The sequence below is a fragment of the Ranitomeya imitator genome, chromosome 9 (genome assembly GCF_032444005.1).
Source record: "Ranitomeya imitator isolate aRanImi1 chromosome 9, aRanImi1.pri, whole genome shotgun sequence".
NCBI classification, from domain to species: Eukaryota; Metazoa; Chordata; class Amphibia; order Anura; family Dendrobatidae; genus Ranitomeya; species Ranitomeya imitator.
In genome coordinates, this window is record NC_091290.1 from 56,234,654 (window position 1) to 56,259,206 (window position 24,553).

The window sequence follows — 24,553 nt, forward strand, 5'->3', positions numbered from 1 at the left end:
ACCCCTTCATGACATGAGCAGTACATGTACTGCTCATATCGTGTCTCCCCCTTTGATGTGGGCTCCGGCGTTGAGCCCACATCAAAGTCGAGACATGTCAGCTGTTTTGTACAGCTGACATGTGCGCGCAATAGCGGCGGGTGAAATCGCGATTCCCCCGCCGCTATTAACCTGTTAAATGCCGCTGTCAAACGCTGACAGCGGCATTTAACCGTCGCGCGGCCGGTAAAGAAGCGCATCGCCAACCCCCGTCACATGATCGGGGGTCGGCGATGCGTCAGGATGGTAACCATAGAGGTCCTTGAGACCTCTATGGTTACTGATGCCGGCCTGCTGTGAGCGCCCCCCTGTGGTCGGCGCTCACAGCACACCTGCAATTCAGCTACATAGCAGCGATCTGATGTTCGCTGCTATGTAGCTGAGCCGATCGAGTGGTGCCAGCTTCTAGCCTCCCATGGAGGCTATTGAGGCATGGCAAAAGTAAAAAAAAAATGTTTTTAAAAATATGAAAACAAAATAAAAAAAATATGAAAGTTTAAATAACCCCCATTTCGCCCCATGCAAAATATAATTAAAAAAAAAATCAAACCTACACATATTTGGTATCGCCGCGTTCAGAATCGCCCGATCTATCAGTAAAAAAAAAGCATTAACCTGATCGCTAAACAGCGTAGCGAGAAAAAAATGTGAAACACCAGAATTACGTTTTTTTTGGTCGCCGCGACATTGCATTCAAATGCAATAACGGGCGATCAAAAGAACATTTCTGCACAAATGTGGTATCATTAAAAACGTCAGCTCGGCACGCAAAAAACAAGCCCTCACATGGCCATATTGACGGAAAAATAAAAAAGTTACGGCTCTGGGAAGGAGGGGAGCGAAAAACGAAAACACAACAATGAAAAAGGGCCGCGGCATGAAGTCTTACAATGTTCCTTTTCGACCACCGCAGGCTTCATGACTCCAACAGAATATATGAAATTTGATGCGGTTTCTTCTCCACACAACAAATTCTGGATTCCATGTGTTTGGTTTGCAAACCTAGCAGTAACAGCCCGTACAGAGGGGCGGATACGTGACAGCGTTATATTAACACTCATCCTCAAGGTAGGAGGTGAATTGTACGCACCATTACAGAAATCTTTTTATTTTTTGTTTTCAGCATTAGGGCAAATATAAGATCCCTTTAATGAAAAGGAATTGAATCCAACTCTAAAATGTTTGTTGTACTGCTGTAAAAATTTTAGGCAGGTGTAAAAAAAAAAAAAAAACTACAAAGAATGCTTTGAAATGTAAATGTGTTACCAATCAACCAATGATCCAACAACGATCCTAAATATCAAGATTATGATGTAAACGTGTTAGTAGTTTATTTTTATCAACCATCAAAATGAGAACTGAATGAACAAAAGAGAAATCTAAATCAAAATTTTTATGACCATGCTTACTTCCTAAACAGCATCAGTTTTTCTAGAAAATTGTCTTTTGTACACAGATTTTGGAGGAACTCAGCATGGAGATTGATCCAAACATCTGGGAGAACTAACCACAGATCTCCTGTGTATGTCACTTGTGCAAATCTTCTATCTCTTCATGTAATCACAGACAGACCGGATGATGCAGAGATCAAGGCTCTGTGGGGACCATAGGATAACCTTCAGGACTTCTTGTTCTACTTTATGCTGAAGATAGTTCTTAATGCCATTGGTTGTATGTTTGGGATCTTTCTAAATAAATTTGGAGCCAATCAGACGCCTCCCTGATAGTATTACATGATGGATAAGTACCTGCCTGTATTTGTCAGCCTTAAGGAGACTAAGAAATGGTAAACATTGAGGACCCTAAGATGCAGTGGTCAGCCAAGGTAACTTAGTGCAGCAGATGAAAGACACATCATGTTTACGTCTCTTCTAAATCAGAAAATGTCCAGCAGTGCCATCAGCTCAGAACTGGCAGCAACCAGGAAGAAACAACCAACTAGGATAATATAAGGATATAATTACTTGAAAAAACAAAAACAACAATATCCTAAAAAAATATATTTTATTAATGATATTAAAAATCTCATACATACTTAAATGTACTTAAATGTATGACTACCAACATCAGCCACCTGAGTCCAAGTTGGGTAGGAAAAATTCAGGAAGTGATAGTAACAAATGTATTCCTGACACAGTCCCTGTTAAGTGGCCCTATAATAGCTCACGCCTACCTAACAGCGGAGGTTGGCACCCTAATATTTGATGTGGCGCCCCCGCTTCATGTCGACTGTCCCTTCTTGCCCTACTGGGCCCTACCTACTACCCACACCCAGACCCCAACAACATACACACAAATTGACCTAAGGTCACACTAACAAGAAAAAACGTGTAAAAAAAGGTGAGAAAAAAAGTGAAAAAAACAGTGTAACAAAAACTACTAAAAACAACACAGCAAAATAGTGCTGCGTAAATGTCCACTAAATTACATGTACCCCATGGGCTATATCAAAAAAGATCTAGATGATCTAAATATTAATTGGTAGAAATAATCTATAGCATAAATAGTAGTTTTCAGAAAACCTAATACGGGTAATAGCCAAAAAAATTATTACCCAGGGGTACAATAGAGCACAGATGTCCTATGCTCAAGGACACTGAGAGGTCATAAAATAGATACCTCTTAGTATGTATACTTACAGGTCCTTCTCAAAAAATTAGCATATAGTGTTAAATTTCATTATTTACCATAATGTAATGATTACAATTAAACTTTCATATATTATAGATTCATTATCCACCAACTGAAATTTCTCAGGTCTTTTATTGTTTTAATACTGATGATATTGGCATACAACTCCTGATAACCCAAAAAACCTGTCTCAATAAATTAGCATATCAAGAAAAGGTTCTCTAAACGACCTATTACCCTAATCTTCTGAATCAACTAATTAACTCTAAACACATGCAAAAGATACCTGAGGCTTTTATAAACTCCCTGCCTGGTTCATTACTCAAAACCCCCATCATGGGTAAGACTAGCGACCTGACAGATGTCAAGAAGGCCATCATTGACACCCTCAAGCAAGAGGGTAAGACCCAGAAAGAAATTTCTCAACAAATAGGCTGTTCCCAGAGTGCTGTATCAAGGCACCTCAATGGTAAGTCTGTTGGAAGGAAACAATGTGGCAGAAAACGCTGTACAACGAGAAGAGGAGACCGGACCCTGAGGAAGATTGTGGAGAAGGACCGATTCCAGACCTTGGGGAACCTGAGGAAGCAGTGGACTGAGTCTGGTGTGGAAACATCCAGAGCCACCGTGCACAGGCGTGTGCAGGAAATGGGCTACAGGTGCCGCATTCCCCAGGTAAAGCCACTTTTGAACCATAATCAGCGGCAGAGGCGCCTGACCTGGGCTACAGAGAAGCAGCACTGGACTGTTGCTAAGTGGTCCCAAGTACTTTTTTCTGATGAAAGCAAATTTTGCATGTCATTCGGAAATCAAGGTGCCAGAGTCTGGAGGAAGACTGGGGAGAAGGAAATGCCAAAATGCCTGAAGTCCAGTGTCAAGTACCCACAGTCAGTGATGGTGTGGGGTGCCATGTCAGCTGCTGGTGTTGGTCCACTGTGTTTCATCAAGGGCAGGGTCAATGCAGCTAGCTATCAGGAGATTTTGGAGCACTTCATGCTTCAATCGGCTGAAATGCTTTATGGAGATGAAGATTTCATTTTTCAGCACGACCTGGCACCTGCTCACAGTGCCAAAACCACTGGTAAATGGTTTACTGACCATGGTATTACTGTGCTCAATTGGCCTGCCAACTCTCCTGACCTGAACCCCATAGAGAATCTGTGGGATATTGTGAAGAGAAAGTTGAGAGACGCAAGACCCAACACTCTGGATGAGCTTAAGGCCGCTATTGAAGCATCCTGGGCCTCCATAACATCTCAGCAGTGTCACAGGCTGATTGCCTCCATGCCACGCCGCATTGAAGCAGTCATTTCTGCCAAAGGATTTCCGACCAAGTATTGAGTGCATAACTGAACATTATTATTTGTTGGTTTTTTTGTTTGTTATTAAAAAACACTTTTATTTGATTGGATGGGTGAAATATGCTAATTTATTGAGACAGGTTTTTTGGCTTATCAGGAGTTGTATGCCAAAATCATCAGTATTAAAACAATAAAAGACCTGACAAATTTCAGTTGGTGGATAATGAATCTATAATATATGAAAGTTTAATTGTAATCATTACATTATGGTAAATAATGAAATTTAACACTATATGCTAATTTTTTGAGAAGGACCTGTATATGTCACTGTCTTTGTTAGTACGTAATGACCTAGATGTCATAAAGGCAGACCTATACACAGGACTTATAAAAAACAAACAAAATGATAGAAAAAAATAAGAAAAACTAAACAAAATGAAAAGAAATGTATATATCTCTGTTGGATACCTAATACAGTGTATCTCAAAACCAGAAAAGCGAATGTAAGGGCTCACTCAATAGGTGGTCATCTGTACATACCCTTAAAGTCATATATACAGACCTTCAGATGCATGAAATAAAAAGCTAGCAAAATGATCAAAGAAAAAATAAAAAAATAAAAAAAATTGAAAAAAATGTATATAACAATGCTAGTTATTAACCATTATATTTCACATGGATATATCTGCTATATCGAGATACCACATGTAGTGTGTCTCCTACACGGTTAATCAGTGCAGCTGGTACACCTGAGGTCAATACCTCGTTATTATCCAATACCTGATCCAATGTATCTCTTATGAAAACTCACTTGTATGGGTGATTTATTTATTTTCACCCTAAATGCCATACAAATCGGTACATATAGAGAACTTCGGGTGTCTGAGATAAAAAATAAACAAAATACTCAAAGAAAAGAAAAAAATAATGAAAAAACAAATGAAAAGTGTCTGCACATATAGTATGTCTCACTTGGATTTAGCCAATGCATATAGAAGCCCAAAACAGCTGAGGCCAATCCCTCATTGCTATCAGACTACACAATTAGGCATTCATATAGAAAAGTGCTATGCTCAGTCTGCCATGACAATGAAAAAGAAAAAACTTATCTGAATATGTGACGTAGTTCGTCCCATATCGCCATCCCTACGCGTTTCGCCCCTTCCCAGTATAGGGGCTCATCAGGGGATAAATTGGGATATAGCAGCAATGGCTTAGAAAGTAGATATGAGCGTGTGGAGGTAGCGACGCTATACTTCATAGTTCAGAATACCGTAATGTTCAGAAAATGCTGTCCTTTCGGCGCATCAGGTGGAGACATTCCAGAGTAGACCCACGTGTCAGCGCTGCTCTTAGATACTGAGCGTGCACCTATTGTACACAGTGGGGCTAAGCCCCGCCCCACCATCACATGACATTCCCGGCGCTCACGAGATAGTGGAACGCAAATGCGTGTCACCAGTGCCGACATGCGTAGTGCCAGCGCTGCTCTTAGATACTTAGCATGCGCTTGTTGTACACAGTGGGGCTAAGGCCCGCCCCAACGTCACATGACATTCCCGGCGCTCCCAAGGTAGTGGAACGCAAATGCGTGTCACCAGTGCCGACATGCGCAGTGCTCATTACATCGTCTTGCCCCAGCCTTTACTCCGGCCAGATGTCATTACCGGAGGACGGATCATGGTCATAGCCCTGTGTTTCTGACTCATATTATCAGGACATGCGCAAACGTGAAGTTGTTAGCACAGGGTACATATAGGCTATGTGGGGAAGAAGAACAGAATAAGGATCTCGGAGAGCGCTGTATGTATCTCTTCAGAATAAAAAAGGACCACATGTAAGTAATATGCAAAATAGACATGAAACATAATTGTTTAATCGAGTTCATGTCATAAATATAGTATCCTTCTGTACAGTCATTTCTCAAACGTCTTGATAATACTCCGTATCGAACAATATTTACATACATAAAAGACACCAAATGGTCCCATATTCATTACAGCCATTCTGTACGTATACCTCCACAAAAACCACTAACTCGTGTGTATCATATTCTCTACTAGAGGGCAACCGTGCCCAAACTCATAGAGGCCCTCTGACCTCTATTGATGAAGGTACCACTGCAAGGGAGAAAATGACCTACAGTATATTTAGACTCACAGTCAGTCAAAAAAATGGACTAAAGGATTATCTACCGAAATTAACATCCTATGTACGAGCAGTCTTAAATGAAGCAAGTGTATGTCAATTGTTCATTGAGCCCACCAGAGCTCATACTCTCCATCCAGAAGATCCATCTACACTCTCGCTGAAGGATCTTATTGTCCCAGTCACCCTGTCTAATGGAGGGGTATACTACCTCAATGATTTTAAATGAGATACAATCAACCATTATGTACGGAATTGACATGCCTAGCTAGCGGGGAATCCCGCCTATGTCTTATGTCTCCTAAATGCTCGCCCATTCTGACCCGTAGCTGTCGCTTTGTTTTACCTACGTAGTCCATGGGACAGGAGCACGTGCAGACATAAACGACGCCCTCCGTTTTGCAATTGCCAAACTGTCTATTTTTGTATATCCTTTTTGTCACAGAGCTCTGAAAAGTGGTAGATGGTGCAATATAATTACAGAAGCTGCAATGACCACATCTGAAGGTCCCCAAAGATCTATTCGCAAGCCATGTCTCTTTCGTTTTCGGTGGATTATAATGGCTATTTACCACCATATCTCTAATGGATCTTCCTTTCCTATAGGTGACAGACGGATAAGGAGAGATCCATCTATTCAAGTCTGGGTCTGTTCTCAAAATCCCCCAATGTTTCCTTAGGATACCCATAACCCTTTCCTGCTGGTCATCGAAAGTACCCCATGGACTACGTAGGTAAAACAAAGCGACAGCTATGGGTCAGAATGGGCGAGCATTTAGGGACATTTACGCAGCACTATTTTGCTGTGTTGTTTTTAGTAGTTTTTGTTACACTGTTTTTTTCACTTTTTTTCTCACCTTTTTTACACGTTTTTTCTTGTTAGTGTGACCTTAGGTCAATTTGTGTGTATGTTGTTGGGGTCTGGGTGTGGGTAGTTGGTAGGGCCCAGTAGGGCAAGAAGGGACAGTCGACGTGAAGCGGGGGCGCCACATCGAATATTAGGGTGCCAACCTCCGCTGTTAGGTAGGCGTGAGCTATTATAGGGCCACTTAACAGGGACTGTGTCAGGAATACATTTGTTACTATCACTTCCTGAATTTTTCCTACCCCACTTGGACTCAGGTGGCTGATGTTGGTAGTCATACATTTAAGTACATTTAAGTATCTATGAGATTTTTAATATCATTAATAAAATATATATTTTTTGGATATTGTTGTTTTTCTTTTTCTTTTTGGTTTTTCCAGCAACCAGGAAGACCCAGCTTCATAGAAGAATTGCAGCCAAAAAAAAGCCATACCTTCCACATGGAAACACAGATAAGTGACACAGCTATGGAAAAAAAAACTTTGTGACTGGGATGAAGAATAGTGTCAGCAAGTGCTCTAGACTGCTGAGCCAAAATGTGAAATATTTGGCTGTAACAGAAGGCAGTTTGTTCCTGAAGGGCTGGAAAGTGGGGAAAAGAAGTGTCTGCGAGCAACAGTGAGACATGGTGGAGACTCCTTGCAAAATTGGGACATATTTCATTTGAGTGTTATATATCACAAAAATGCACTCCAGATCACAGAATACTATATAGATGAGAAATGTATCGCAGCTAAATTTTTAACACTTTTTTGGAGTGATAGATATCACAGTAATATATGCCAGACCACAAAATACTGTATGGGTGAGTAAGGAACGTTTTTAAATGCTTTTTGGAGAGACAGATATCACATTAATGTACCCCAGACAATAGAATACTGTATGGATGAGAAATTTAAACCAAAACACATTTTTATGCTTTTTTGAGTGTTATATATCACATTAACCTCTTTATGACCTTGGGATTTTCCATTTTTCCGTGTTCGTTTTTCACTCCCCTCCTTCCCAGAGCCATAACTTTTTTATTTTTCCGTGAATATGGCCATGTGAGGGCTTATTTTTTGCGGGACAAGTTGTACTTTTGAATGACACCATTGGTTTTACCATGTTTTCTACTATAAAACAGGAAAAAAATTCAAAGTGTGGTGAAATTGCAAAAAAAGTGCAATCCCATACTTGTTTTTTGCTTGGCTTTTTAGCTAAGTTCACTAAATGCTGAAACTGACCTGACATTATGATTCTCCAGGTCATTACGAGTTCATAGATACCAAACATGTCTAGGTTATTCTTCATCTAAGTGGTGAAAAAAATTCCAAACTTTGCTAAAAAAAAAAATTGCGCCATTTTCTGATACTCGTAGCGTCTCCATTTTTCGTGATCTGGGGTCGGGTGAGGGCTTATTTTTTGCGCACCGAGATGACGTTTTTAGTGATTTTGGTGCAGATACGTTCTTTTGATCGCCCGTTATTGGATTTTAATGCAATGTCGCGGTGACCAAAAAAACTTAATTTTGGTGTTTCAAATTTTTTTCTCGCTACGCCGTTTAGCGATCAGGCTAATCCTTTTTTTTATTGATAGATCGGGCGAATCTGAACCCGGCGATACCAAATATGTGTAGGTTTGATTTTATTTTTATTGTTTTATTTTGAATAGGGCAAAAGAGGGGTGATTTAAACGTTTATATTTTTTTGATTTATTTCATATTTTTTAAACTTTTTTTTACTTTTGCCATGCTTCAATAGCCTCTATGGGAGGCTAGAAGCTGGTATAGCCTCATCGGCTCTGCTACATAGCAGCGATCATCAGATCGCTCCTATGTAGCTTAATTACAGGCTTGCTATGAGCGCCGACCACAGGGGGCCGCTCACTGCAAGCCGGGATCAGATAGGACCTCTATGGTTACTATCCTGACGCATCGCTGACCCCCGATCATGTGACTGGGGTTGGCGATGAGAGCATTACCGGCCGCGCGGCCGGAAGCGGTAGTTAAATGCTGCTGTCAGCGTTTGACAGCGGCATTTAACTAGTTAATAGTTACATAGTTACATAGTTATTAAGGTTGAAGGAAGACTATAAGTCCATCTAGTTCAACCCATAGCCTAACCTAACATGTCCTAACATGTTGATCCAGAGGAAGGCAAAAAAACCCATGTGGCAAAGAGTAAGCTCCACATTGGGGAAAAAAATTCCTTCCCGACTCCACATACGGCAATCAGACTAGTTCCCTGGATCAACGCCCTATCAAGGAATCTAGTGTATATACCCTGTAACATTATACTTTTCCAGAAAGGTATCCAGTCCCCTCTTAAATTTAAGTAATGAATCACTCATTACAGCATCATACGGCAGAGAGTTCCATAGTCTCACTGCTCTTACAGTAAAGAATCCACGTCTGTTATTATGCTTAAACCTTTTTTCCTCCAAGCGCAGAGGATGCCCCCCTGTCCCTGTCTCAGGTCTATGATTAAAAAGATCATCAGAAAGGTCTTTGTACTGTCCCCTCATATTATTAAAATAAGATCACCCCTTAGTCTTCGTTTTTCCAAACTAAATAGCCCCAAGTGTAATAACCTATCTTGGTATTGCAGACCCCCCAGTCCTCTAATAACCTTGGTCGCTCTTCTCTGCACCCGCTCCAGTTCAGCTATGTCTTTCTTATACACCAGAGACCAGAACTGTGCACAGTATTCTAAGTGTGGTCGAACTAGTGACTTGTATAGAGGTAAAATTATATTCTCCTCATGAGCATCTATACCTCTTTTAATGCATCCCATTATTTTAATTGCCTTTATAGCAGCTGCCTGACACTGGCCCCTGAATATGAGTTTGTCATCCACCCATACACCCAGGTCTTTTTCATTGACGGTTTTGCCCAGAGTTTTAGAATTAAGCACATAATTATACATCTTATTACTTCTACCCAAGTACATGACCTTACATTTATCCCCATTAAAGCTCATTTGCCATTTATCAGCCCAAGCTTCTAGTTTACATAAATCATCCTGTAATATAAAATTGTCCTCCTCTGTATTGATTACCCTGCAGAGTTTAGTGTCATCTGCAAATATTGAAATTCTATTCTGAATGCCCCCTACAAGGTCATTAATAAATATGTTAAAAAGAAGAGGGCCCAATACTGACCCCTGTGGTACCCCACTGCTAACCGCGACCCAGTCCGAGTGTGCTCCATTAATAACCACCCTTTGTTTCCTATCCCTGAGCCAGCTCTCAACCCACTTACACATATTTTCCCCTATCCCCATTATTCTCATTTTATGTATCAACCTTTTGTGTGGCACCGTATCAAAAGCTTTTGAAAAGTCCATATACACTACGTCCACTGGGTTCCCTTGGTCCAGTCCAGAACTTACCTCTTCATAGAAACTGATCAAATTAGTCTGACATGAACGGTCCCTAGTAAACCCGTGCTGATACTGGGTCATGAGGTTATTCCTCTTCAGATACTCCAGTATAGCATCCCTTAGAATGCCCTCCAGGATTTTACCCACAGTAGAGGTTAAGCTTAATGGCCGATAATTTCCGAGTTCAGTTTTTGTCCCCTTTTTGAATATTGGCACCACATTTGCTATACGCCAGTCCTGTGGTACAGACCCTGTTATTATGGAGTCTTTAAACATTAAAAATAATGGTCTATCACAATGGGTGGATCGCGATTTCACTATTGCGCGCACATGTCAGCTGTTCAAAACAGCTGACATGTCGCAGCTTTGATGTGGGCTCATCGCCGGAGCCCACATCAAACCAGGGGATCTGACCTCGGACGTACTATCCTGTCCAAGGTCAGAAAGGGGTTAATTTACCCTAGACATCTGAATTCTGTTTTGGTGAAACATTTTTAAATACTTTTTTGGAGTGTGAAATATCACGAAAATATACCCCAGCTCAAAGAATACTGTATGGGTGAAAAATGTATCCCAACAAAATTTGTGAACGCCATTTTGAAGTGTTAGATACCACAGTAATGTACCCCATACCACAGAATATTGTATGAGTGAGTAATTTAACCAAGCATATTTTTGTTTACCCTTTTTGAAGTGTTATATTTCATAAAAATGTACCCCAGACAATGAAATACTGCATGTGTGAGAAATTTAACCCAGGAACATTTTTAAACACTATTTTGGAGAGATATATATCACATTAAGGTACCCCAGACCACGGAATACTGTATGAGTGAGAAATTTCACATGGCATTTTTTTTACCCTTTTTTTATCGTTATTTATCACAAAAATGTACACAAGACAACTGAATACTGTATGACTGAAAAATGTAACCCAACAAATTTTTTAAATGCTTTTTGGGAGTGTTACGTATTACAAAAATGTACCACAAAGCACGTAATACTTGATGGATCACACAATATATTTAATTTTTTCACACACAAAAAAAAAACAAAAAATGCAGCTATATATTTTGCAAGGGGCTGCACAGCCCTAATCCGTCTACAGACTGTATTCTGTCACTCTCCCTACTCCTGCGACTCTCTCCCTCCCTAGGCTAAATGCAGAATGTAGCTGATACAAGCAGCAAAGCACAATATTAGCCCTTAGAAGGCTTTAGAAAGCGCCAACATATTCCGCAGAATACAGAGATTTTCATCACTCACAATTTCATCAGTATGTTTCTGACTATTCTAGCAGCAGGTTGTGTTCCCGCTCTGATATTGTGCATAAATTAGTCACAATTTGACCACTTTTTACATTTGTCATTCTTCATTCTTACATTGACCTGTTCCCTTCTCAGGAGCTGAATTCTCTGCGCACCCAATGTGGACGCTTGTTTGGATATGACTGGATCAGCATTCCTCTGGTCTACACTCAGGTTTTTCCCTTGACTTTGCCTCTACACTATGACCTCTCTGTTACATCAGTCTTTATATGGATTGTTCGGTGAAATCACGTCATCACCTGTACTATGGATATGTGATACCTTACAGATGGGTGGAAGTCCGACCACTGGGACCCGCACAGAATGCAGAACTTTTATATTGTTTCCAAATGGATTGGCAGGTTGGATGTCCGACCTTTGCTTCATACAATCCCTATGGGGCTGCTGGAATAAGCCGAGCACCGCACTCTGTAGCCCTATAGAGAATGAATGGGGCAGCCTTCGAGCATGGATAAAAGATACAAGTTCAGCCTATCAGTGTGGGGTCCAGCTGTCAGACCCCCTCCAAATAATAAGTTATCGCCCTTCTTTTAGATAAGTCAACACATCATTTGACTAGAGAACCCCTTTAGTTCTGCAAAATTCATTTATTCCTCCAGTTGTAAAGTAGGAATTAGTCCTACCGGTAATAGTGTTTCCAGGAGTCCATCATGACAGCACCACCAGGAGGTTGTCCTTCTTATCCTTGATAGGGACAGGAAAAACAGAAGAGGTTAAATAGCCCCTCCCCACCTCCACCCCTCAGTGATTTTTTTCAAGTACCACACCAGGATGGATGCAACTCTATTTTATTGAAATTCCTCTCTACACATGTTTACATGACATATCAGACAGGAACTCAAGGGAGAGTAAATAAGGGGTGCTGTCATGATGGACTCCTGGAAGCACTATTACCGGTAGGACTAAGTCCTACTTTCCAGGACGTCCCTCCTGACAGCACCACCAGGAGAAATACCAAATAACTCCTATTTTTTAGGGCGGGATTACAGCTTGGAGGACTTTCCTCCCAAATGTAGTTTGTTGGTTTACTGTTAGATCTAGTTTATAATGCCTACAGAAGGTATTTGATCTCGACCATGTTGCAGCTTTGCATATTTGGTCCATAGAAGCCCCAGCGCTTTCTGCCCATGAGGCTGAGATTGCTCTCAGTGAGTGGGCCTTGAGGCTTTCTGGAGGGGTTCTTCCTGCCGAGATGTAGGCTGCTGTGATGGTAGACTTATTCCATCTAGCTAGAGTAGCTTTGCATGCTTTCTTCCCTTTCTTTCTTACTGCCATCTGGATGAAGAGGTTGGAGTCCATTCTCCAATCATTTGTGATCTCTAAGTAGTGTAGAATTGTCCTTTTGTCATATAAAGCGTGAAGAGGAATCTCTTTGTCATTACTGTAGTTTTGGCAAAATGTAGGCAGAACAATTTCTTGACTTCTATGGAAGTCAGAGACTACTTTAGGGAGAAACCCGGGTCTAGTTTAAGGATGATACAGTCATCCTGGACCTTTAAGTATGGGTCTTTAATGGATAAAGACTGGATCTCACCGATATGTCGCGCTGAAGTTATTGCCACCAGGAAGAGAGCTTTAAAGGTTACAGCTCTTAAGTCTGCTTGAGCTAGTGGCTCATATGGTTCTTTACAGAGTTCATTCAAGACCAGGTTTAGATCCCAAGGAGGCACTGAACTGCGAATTGTAGGCCTCAGTCTCTGAATGGCCTTAACAAACCTCATTATCCATGGATGGGAGGCTAGCTGGAAGTCATAGAAGAAACTGAGGGCTGAGATCTGTACCTTCAATGTACTAGGGCTTAGCCCTTTATCAAAGCCTGACTGGAGAAAGTCTAGAATTTTTGGAATATCTGGACCCTGAGAGACCGATACAGGAGCTGTACTCTGGGAACAGAACTTCTTCGATTTTTTCCTGTATATTGCGGAAGTTACAGGTTTTCTACTGTTCTGGATAGTGGCAATGACCGGCTCCGAGAGGCCTTTTGATCTTAGGATCTCTTTTTCAGGATCCATGCTGTTAATTGTAGTAGACCCGGGTTTTGATGAACTAGGGGGGCCCTGAGATAAAAGGTCCGGTCCTGCTGGTAGATGGATTGGATCCTCCAAGGACATCCATTTCAGTAGAGGAAACCAGCTGCTTTTGGGCCAGTATGGAACTATCAAGATAACTGATGTCTGGCTCTCCTGGATCTTTCTCAATACCCTCAGTATTAGAGCCAATTTCATGTCCCAATTTTGAGCCAGTGCGTCTATTCCTGATGTTCTGTCTCCTGGATTCAGCGAAAAGAATCTTTGTGTTTTTGTATTCTTCCTTGAGGCGAACAGATCCACTTCCAGGAAACCCCAACGTTGGGTTAGTTGGAGTAACATTTCCTCGTTTAAGGACCATTCTGTGGGGCATAATTTCTGTCTGCTCAGAAAGTCGGCTACCTGGTTTTCGGTGCCTTTTTGGTGAACTGCCGTTATTGATTTGACTGTATGTTCTGCCCAGGAGAATATTGTATCTGACAGGTCCTGTAAGTGACGATGTTTTGGACCTCCTTGGTGAAGCAGAAAGGCTACTGTCGTTGAGTTGTCTGAAAAGACACGGGTGTGTTGGTCTTTTAATTTTCCCTGGAATGTCCTTAAGGCTTCCCAGACTGCCCTGAGTTCCCTGTAATTTGAAGATCTGCTTCGGCACTGATGCAGGCCTAGTCCCTTGAGCGTAGTCCTCTTCTATGTGAGCTCCCCAGCCGCTGAGGCTTGCATCCGTAGTGGTGCTTATACACAGAGATGTTCTCCAAGGCCTTCCTTTCTTGAGATTTTTTGTTATGGTCCACCATGACAGTGAACTTTTTGCGTCTAGGGACAGGCGCACTTTGTTGTCCAGGGTTACAACTCTGCCGTCCCAAAGTGAGAGAATTTCTTGCTGCAGGGGTCTTGAGTGATATTGACTCCACTGAACGCTGGAAATGCATGATGTCATTAAGCCCAGTACCCGCATGGCCTTTCTTATGGATGTCTGCTTTTGCAATGCTAGGATTTCTTTTTTGAATGATTTCTGCTTGTGATGCGGGAGGTACGTATGTTCCTAAACTGAATCTATGATTACTCCGAGAAATAATTTCCTTGTTTCGGGTTTGAGGTTTGATTTTTTTAGGTTTATTAGCCATCCTAGGCTTTTTAGTAGTGACATTGTTGTTGTTAAGTTCTGTTCCATCTGTTGCGGGGAGTCTGCTATAAGTAGGATGTCGTCCAGATAAGGGACGATGAGGATCCCTTTTTCCCTTAAGAAGGCCATCTCCTCTGCCATGAGTTTGGTGAATATTCTGGGAGCAGACGAGAGGCCGAATGGCAGGCACGTGAACTGATAATGTAGAATGTGATCTCGGTCTTATGGCGAATCTGAGATACTGTTGGTGTGAGGCAAAGATGGGAACCTGGTAGTAGGCACTTTTTAGGTCCAATGTGCTCATTACTGATCCCTTCTGGATTAGAGGTATTACAGATTTGAGGGATTCCATCTTGAACTGTTTGTAAGTTACTGATAGATTTAAAGGTTTCAGGTTTATGATGGTACGGTATTCTCCGCTTGGTTTCTTTATGGAGAACAGACTTGAATAGTGTCCTTTGAACCTCTGAGAATGGGGTACCGGAATGATGGCTTTTATTTGGATAAGTTCCTGAATATCCTTTAGAAGTCTCTGATGAACCGATAATGACTGGGTTTGAGTTAGACAAAATCTTTTGGGAGGTGTTTGGCTGAATTCTATTCTGTACCCCCGTTCTATCAAACTTAAGATCCATGAGTTTTGAGTGATGTTCTTCCAACCCTGTAGGAAGTAGTGAAGCCTTCCACTCATTAAGTTGGCGTCATTGTTTGTTGGTTCTTGACCTCTGATCCTGAAAGGTACCCCTGCCTCTACCCCCTTTCGGGTAGCTCCATCATCCGCCTTTCCATTTCGCTCTATAGTCTTGTCTGGGATGGGACCGAGTCCTACGAAAGGACGGTGTATTCTTTGGTTTTTGTTCAGGAAAGCCCTTCTTATCTGCTGCTTTTCCAAGCAATTCGTCCAATACTGGACCGAAGATATGAAGGCCAGAGAAGGGTATTGAACATAGTTTGTTTTTTTGACTGCGTATCACGCGACCATAATCTGAGCCATAGAGCTCTTCTTGCTGCGTTAGATAAAGTGTTGTTTCTTGCAGCGAACCAAACTGATTCTGCCGAAGCATCGGCCATAAAGTCTGTCACCATTTTTAGGACTGGTAAAGACTTTAAGATTTCATCTCTGGGAGTCTTATTATTAATCTGGGTTTCTAATTTTTCTACTCACTGGAAGACACAGCGGCTGCTCAGTGCTGCGGCGCACTCGATGACGCGACGCGCTCAATGACGCGACGCGCTCGATGACACGGCGCGCCCCGATGACGTGGTGCGCCCCGATGAATGCGGCACGTTCCATAACGCGGCACCCCTGATGATGCACCGCGCCCGATAACGCACCACGCCCGCTGACGCAGCACGCATGGAGACACGACCCACACGAAGACGTGGCGCACTCGATGGCACGCTTAGATCCAATCGTCGCCGTCATGGACCGGGTACAGCTGGAGGCGCAGAGCCCTCTGGAGAGGGGTGCGCCGAAGATGGGAACACAAAGCTCAACACGCGCTGAGGGACCTCCCTCGGTGTCAGCGCGATCCTGCGGAGTCAGCCTGAGTTAACAATCCCCTGCTGTTCAGAGCCCTCAGGAGAGGGATGAAGTGGTTCCGGGAGCCCTGCTCAACCGGCTATTGGAATCTTCGTCACGGTAAACCGCGCCAACGCTCCTCTGCATCTGTAACTGATAGGGACAGGGAAAACACTGAGGGGTGGAGGTGGGGAGGGGCAATTTAACCTCTTCTGTGTTTCCTGTCCCTATCAAGGATAAGAAGGACAACCTCCTGGTGGTGCTGTCAGGAGGGACGTTCTGGAAAACTGAACTATTTCTGGAAGTAACCAACCATAATTTTCTAATCATATAACTAACCCTTTAAAAGCAATATGTCTACAGTTTTTTGCTCCCCCATCTGAGAGCAGCATAACATAGAGGCAAAGATCCTGATTCCAATGATGTGTCCCTTGCTGAACTGCTTGCTGTAGTTTTGATAAAATCTCTGTTTTATCTGTTGCAGATCTAGCAGATCTCTAAATGCTGAGCTCTGTATAACCCCACCCACACCACTGATTGGCAGATTTTTGTGTACACTGTGCATAGGCAGAAAGCTGCCAGTCAGTGGTGGGCACTACTTTGGACTACATGGCAGCAGGTTTACTAGTCCTCTAGTGATAATCTCCTGCTGATAAAACTGTGACTTTATCAAAACTACAGCAAGCAGCCCAGTAAGTGACACATCGCTGGAAAGGAGGTCTCTGTTTCTACTTTTTGCTGCTCTCAGAATAGATGGCAAAAACCCGGTAACAGATTCCCTGTAATTTATCTACATACTCATTCGATTCTTGTTTTTTCTCTTTTCTCCTTAGGTGGTCACAGTGGCCGTATACAGTTTTTTTCTGGCTTGCCTTATTGGCCGTCAGTTCCTGGACCCCCAGAGGGGATACCCTGGACATGATCTAGACCTCTACGTCCCAGTGTTTACCCTTTTACAATTCTTTTTCTATGCTGGCTGGTTAAAGGTGAGTAGTTTTGTAGTCTGTACTGGTTCCGCAAATAGAAAATGGCCCTCACAAATCTCACTTTTCTTACTGTATTACATGACTATAATCACCTTTGCATATCCTCCAGGTGGCCGAGCAGTTAATTAACCCCTTTGGACAAGACGATGACGACTTTGAGACCAATTGGTTAATTGACCGAAATTTCCAGGTAACAATAGTTAAGATGAGTCTATTGTAAAAGTCATTGGGTAGAAAACATAAATGAGTAATCTGACCACTGACCATATACAATGCACAGAATGCCCCCAAGTTTAGGTCGTTTACATTCCCATTAGGAGAACACGGGCTATACAAACCCTATTTTGGCAAACTAAATGTCTGAAGACTGCTGAAAATTAAAGAGAAACTGGAAAGATCAAGCCGGCAGTCTAATTACAGAAGCATGACAATGGTTAACATGTACTTAAAGAGAATCTGTCAGTAGGATCAGCCCTAAGCCGTCTATATGGGCATGCAGATTACAGGAAGCTGAATAACATCATACCCTCATATCTGTGATGTGATGCCTTATTCCAGAGAAATCCACGCCTTTCTTATACACTATGTAACTGAGCTGTGAAGAAATATATATCTCCCTGAGAATCTCCCTCCAGAGAACATTTTTTTAAAAAAGAGGTGTTACCAGTGTGAGACATGTAATGACTGACCGTTTGCTCTCCTGATCTACATGTCTCGCACTGGTAACTCTCCCTTTTATTTATAATAATCTCTGGAGGCAGATTCTTAAGGAGATCTATGTCCGGCCCATAGATCTTAACAGCTCATTTACATTAAGAAAACGTGGATTTCCCTGGAATAAGACATCGGATGACAGATATCAAGGTGTCATTTTATTGAGCTTCCTATAATCTGTGTGCCCATATAGACGGCGTAGGAGGATTGATCCTACTGATTCACTTAATGAATACTATTTTATATAATAATTTAAATAGATCAGGTGAACATGTTGTGTTATGGCACAAAATTTTGGTAGAAAAAACAAAAAATAAGTATATGTTTATGGATGGATATATAGAAGTATATACCCTGTAACCTATAAAATGTCATAGTGCCTCCTAAATGGCTAATTCAGTCAAGTGACAATATTTTGATACTGCGACGTTCTCCGTCAGGTGTCTCTGCTAGCAGTAGATGAAATGCACCAAAATGTTCCTCCACTGGAAAAAGATGTATATTGGAATGATTCGGACGCTCAGCCCCCGTACACTGCGTCTACAGTGGAGACTCGGAGGCCATCATTCATGGGTTCTGCTTTTGATATAAGGTAAAGATATAACGCCACAAAAATTAAAAACCTAAAGTTAATTCAACTTTACACACTGTAAGATTGTGAAAGATGTTGGCGAAACTGAGAATCTAACATATACCCATGGTGCAATTTTTTCAGATAAGGTCACTTCCTATAAACTGCCTCCAACTGCTTAGCTTCTCACAAAATGTGGAATTGGCAACACCTAAGATGCCTTGCCCATCTGCCCATGTCAGCAATGCCATTCTCATGTACATATAAGGCCTCTTTCACACTTCAGTTATTTGGCGTCAGTCTAAAACCGCCATTTTCCTCAAATAACGGATCCGTCATTTTTTTTGACGGATCCGTTATTTTCCCATAGACTTGCATTAGTGACGGATTGTGACGGATGGTCGTCCGTTCCATCCGCCATGCGACGGATCCGTCGACATTTGGCGGACGTTTTCTGAAAATAGACGGACATTGGAACGTTTTTTGTCAACGCCGAAATGGCGGATCGCGACGGATCCGTCGCGTCCGCCATTCCATAGAATGGGCGCCTATGGGCGACGGATCCGCCGCAACCGTTTTTTCGGCGGATCCGTCGCCCCAATCCGTTTTTTCAATTGCGCATGCTCCAAAAAGTAGATACTTCTCCCAGACAACCCCCAAGTAACGGATCCGTCAAAAAAACGGATCCGTTAGAACCGTTTTCGCAACAATTGTGACGGATCCGTCAATCCGTCACTATGTCGGTAGTGACTGACGCCAAAAGACTGAAGTGTGAAAGAGGCCTTAAAGTAATAAAAATGTTCACAATGCTGCCCAGTGTATGTTAATATAAATAACAATGTATCAAAGCATTGGATGGTTAGACAATAAATCATGTAACAAATTAAAGGGGTTTTCCCATGACCAAAGTTAATTTTAAAGTTGATTGTAATCAATAGAATTTTGGAACAATAATCATTTCCACAATTGGGTGTGTCAAAAAATAATGTTCCTGTGCTGAGATAATCTTATAAATGTGCCCCTGCTGCGTACTGTGTACTGAAAAAGAGAGGATACAGACAGGACAGCATGAGATTGCAGATTATTCTTTTTGTGAGGTAAGGCTACTTTCACACTAGCTTCGGAATCTCCCCGTCGCAATGCGTCGGGCAGAGATTCTGACGCTAGCGTTTGATGCACTGCACAACGGGTGCAGCGGATGCATTTCTCTGGCGCATCCGCTGCCCCATTGTGAGGTGCGGGGAGGTGGGGGCGGAGTTCCGGCCGCGCATGCGCGGTCGGAAAAAGCGGTCCGTCAGGAGCAAAAAACGTTACATTTAACGTTTTTTGCTCCCGGCGGTCCGCCACAACACGGCGCAACCGTCGCAATGCGTCGCTAATGTTAATCTATGGGGCAAAAACGCATCCTGCAAACAACTTTGCAGGATGCGTTTTTTGCCATAAACGACGCATTGCGACTAGGGTTGAGCGACCTTTACTTTTATAGGATCGGGTCGGGTTTCACGAAACCCGACTTTTTCAAAAGTCGGGTCGAGTGAAATCGGCCGATCTTATAAAAAAGTCGGGGTCGGGGTCTGCCGAAACTCGAAACCCAATGCAGTGCATTGGGTTTCCAATGGTTCCCAGGGTCTGAAGGAGCGGAAACTCTCATTCAGGCCCTGGGATCCATATTTAAGTGTAAAATAAAGAATTAAAATAAAAAATATCGCTATACTTACCCTCTGACGCGCCCTGGTACTAACCGGGAACCTTCCTTCCTTCGAATCAGCGCTTCCAGGACCTTGCGGTGACGTCGCGGTGACGTCGCGGCTTGTGATTGGTCGCGCGGCCGCCCATGTGACCGCTTGCGCGACCAATCACAAGCCGCGACCAATCACAAGCCGCGACGTCACCGCGACATCACGCAAGGTCCTGCAAGCGCTGATTCTTAGGAAGGCTGCCGGAAAGAAGCAGGGCGCGTCGGAGGGTGAGTATATACCTATTAGGTATTTTATTTTACATTATATATGGATTCCGATACCAATTTCCGATATTGCAAACATATCGGAAATCGGGATCGGAATTCCGATACCACATTCAGAAGATCGCCGACTTCATGGCCGACCCCACACAGGGGTCGGGTCGGGTTTCATGAAACCCGACTTTGCCAAAAGTCGGCGACTTCTGAAAGTGGCCGACCCGTTTCGCTCAACCCTAATTGCGACGTCTGGCAAAAAACGCCAGTGTGAAAGTAACCTAAAGCATTTTTTAAAAAGTTTTATGTCAAATAAACAATTATTTGTGGTCCCATGCTGTCCTGTCTGTATCCTCTGTTTTGCTTCCTCCTGTGCTGTCCTGTCTGTATCTTCTCTTTTGCTTCCTCCTGTGCTGTCCTCTCTGTATCCTCTATTTTGCTTCCTCCTGTGCTGTCCTGTGTGTATCCTCTATTTTGCTTCCTCCTGTGCTGTAATGTCTGTATACTCTTTTGCTTCCTCCCCTGCCCAGGAGCTGTGGTATGATCAGACTATGTCCCTGCACAGTCAGACACAGCCATTACACAGTACACAGGAGGGGCACATTTATAAGATTGTCTCAGCACAGGAACATTTTATTTAAACACATCCAAGTGTGGAATTGATTATTAGTCCAGGTTATATTGATTAAAATTAACTTCATGGGAAAAACCCTTTAAGTTAGGACACATGTAAAGGCAACTTATCAACATAGAAATCGTACATCTAGTGTCTAGTGTAGACCATACTGATCGCATGATGGGCTGGGCATCATAACAATGTTGATATGGGTATATTGCACTAGGCTCTAGTCTGCTCTGCCTGGGCAGACAAAACTGGGCAGTCTTCACTTCTGTGGCTGTATCCTCAGCCTGGCATCTTGGGCACATCTTGCATTTACTAGTCACTCGTGGTCATGCAATGTCATCATGTGAGTTGCCTTGGTCCGGCTGCCATAGAGGAGTGGACTGAACAATGGAAAATGTCAGCCCAAATCTTTTTGCACCACTCAAATGACGGAGACAACGATATGTTTTCCATCCAAGAAAACCAGGCTGATTACGCTAATCACACTCTGATAAAACTCTGATGAGTGTGTGATCAGCATGTGATCCAATTTTCTCAGATATGGAGAACTAAAAAGTTTGTCCATCTTCTCCATCCAATCTGTCCATGAAAATCGGACCCCACTCAGATGTCATCCGAGATGTTTTTCATAGACCCATAGACATGAGTGTGCAAATGTAGTTGGATTATTGGAGGCAAATCATGTGCGCTTTGATCTTTTTCCCCGGACTACTCGGTCAGGCGAAAAAATTGGACATGTGCATGGCCTCATTGACTACCATTGATCTGAGTGTGATCCTATGTTGTGATATGTCGCACTAGGATCAACACTACAGTTGTCTGAAAGAGCCCTAACCACCATCTATGAAATGTCATGTTTTCCCAATTTCCAGTCTTAACAATTATAGCAATCAGTAATGTGACCCTCCTAAACAATCTGGTTCCTATTCTAACAATCTTAACAGCGGCCATAAGATGACACTCTAGCACTGATCTTTCCACACACTAGACGGTATAAACATACTCTTAGCGACTACTAGCTGTTATTTCCTCCATTATACAAATCAAAGTTCTGGCATTTAATAGAAATGTTATAATTATTCACTACCCCAACTTTCTATTCTACCATGCAACCTTCCAACATGCAAGGAATCATCTAAAAATGACTACCCCTATATCTAGTTTACTTTTTCTGTTTCCTCATATACCATGCTGATCACCATTTACTTAGACCCATTTGTCTGGTCAGCTCCATCATAAATGCCGGTTTGGAATACCTTTTTGAAAGGACCTCCCCTCTAGACCATTTTTTAATGAAATTTTGGGTGATCAGATCAAACAGATTTTATTGCATAGTATACTGGCCCAACACAGAACTGTGGCATTACGGAAATACAACCACACAATTTAATAAGTTGTATTATGATTTTCAGTATTTTACACGACAATTTATTGTTCCGTTTTTACCTTCCAGTTTGCAAAAGGAGGATTTGGAGTTTCCTCCTCTTGAGCAGATAAATGAGAATGAAGAGGCCAATCACTCTACCCCATTGATTGGACCACTTGGGCGTCTACTGGGAGTTCATTCTCCAAGTCCACCTCGTTCTAACTCACGACAGAGCTTGTTAATGAGAAGACAGAGCGGCATACCTCCAGGACTCCCACACTTTACACACCGAGACGTGGGAAACAGGGGTGGAGAGACCCTACGTGATCTAAATGTATTCATGTCTACCCCTTTCTATGAGAGGTCGGGATTTTATAGCGCTCCTCAAACACCACTTAATGGAGGTCCAACATACTGTCCTCGATTTCCTGCTCATGGAACTCCGAACCTTTGTCACACACATAGAAGCAAGAAGATAGGGACATCTAATGAAACTGCAGATGAGACAACCAGCGTATCTCCTGGGTCTAAAGAGTGCTTTGTGTGGCCATTGGGAAGTATGGAGGAACAGGAGGAGGCCTTTGTAGATAGTGTGGAGAGTACCTCCTCAGGGAAAACAACTGACCAACCTGTGCAGAGTCCTATACAGATACCTAGAAGGTTACTCCGAGGCCACCGCTTATCTGCATTACTGCAAGAAAACCCATCTCTGGCTTCACCCGATGCTCTTCATACCCCAGGACACAAGACATCACATCCTATTTTTTCATTCTCTCCTATGAACTCCCCAAATTTGCAGAGGGCAACTTCCAAAATCTCTCATGGGCAGCCAGATGTAAACTGTGAAGGAGGCACCAAAGAACAGAATGGATTTCAGTTCCCTTCTCCAAAAGACTCCGGCATAAGTCTAACTGAGGGAGACTTTACACAACTTATGGAAGTAATCATGGAGGCTGGGGAGCCGTGTCACCAAGAAGACAAGAGCGGTTAATAAATAAATTAATAATAGTAGATGCATAAAATGTAGATTCAGAGGCTGTGACTCCATTAGGCAGAAGAGGACGTTGTCTTTCCAGTCATAAGCCAAGTCATCGTATTTATCAGCAATGACTTCCTATGAAAGTCTTTAACCCTTTTATACTCAGAAGGTGCAAATAACATCATTATAGAAAATATCAGACATTTTGTAGAATAAAATAATTTTTGTTATACTAAAGAAATAACTATAGCTTCACTGTGTTCCAAAGTGATATCGTAAATGGCTGGGGATGCTATGTCATAGGCTGTCATTTAAAGGGAATCTGTCAGAAGTTTTTGCTACATAATTTGAGAGCAAGTAGATCTGCTTTGGGCGCTGCCCCGGCCGGCACATTAACCCCCGGCACCCTGCAATCAAACATGATCGCAGTGTTCCGGGGGCATAGGGAAGCATCGCGCAGGGAGGGGGCTCCCTGCGGGCTTCCCTAAGACCATCGGTACAAGGCGATGTGCTCACCTTATACCAAGCGTCTCCTCCCTGCAGGCCCCGGATCCAAAATGGCCACGGGGCTGCATCCGGGTCCTGCAGGGAGGTGGCTTACCAAGTGCCTAATTAGAGCAAGTGCTGGTAAGCCTGCAACCCTGCATGTCAGATCGCTGATCTAACACAGTGCTGTGCAAAGTGTCAGATCAGCGATCTGACCTTATAACATAATGCCCCCCCCCCCAGGGCAATGTTATAAAGTAAAACAAAAATATTCAGATGTGTAAAAAAAAAAATCCTAAATAAAGAAAAAAAAATATTGTTCCCATAAATACATTCCTTTATCTAAATAAAAAAAACAATAAAAGTACACATATTTAGTATCGCCGCGTCCGTAACAACCCGACCTATAAAACTGCCCCACTAGTTAACCCCTTCAGTGAACACCGTTAAAAAAAAAAAAAACGAGGCAAAAACCAATGGTTTGTTATCATACCGCCGAACAAAAGGTGGAATAACACGCGATCAA

At 42.6% G+C, this 24,553-nt stretch overlaps 1 protein-coding gene across 1 annotated transcript in view; it reads left to right on the forward strand.

Annotated features, from left to right (window-relative positions):
• The window catches only part of BEST1 (bestrophin 1), a 45,347-nt gene extending 21,572 nt beyond the window's left edge, over window positions 1–23,775 (forward strand). The window contains exons 5-10 of the mRNA XM_069740332.1: window positions 953–1,107; window positions 11,750–11,827; window positions 17,180–17,332; window positions 17,442–17,522; window positions 18,487–18,638; window positions 22,650–23,775. Coding sequence (XP_069596433.1) covers window positions 953–1,107; window positions 11,750–11,827; window positions 17,180–17,332; window positions 17,442–17,522; window positions 18,487–18,638; window positions 22,650–23,553 — 1,523 coding nt within the window. The 3' untranslated portion in view covers window positions 23,554–23,775. The remainder of the gene's footprint in view (window positions 1–952; window positions 1,108–11,749; window positions 11,828–17,179; window positions 17,333–17,441; window positions 17,523–18,486; window positions 18,639–22,649) is intronic.
• Window positions 23,776–24,553: the final 778 nt, after the last annotated feature.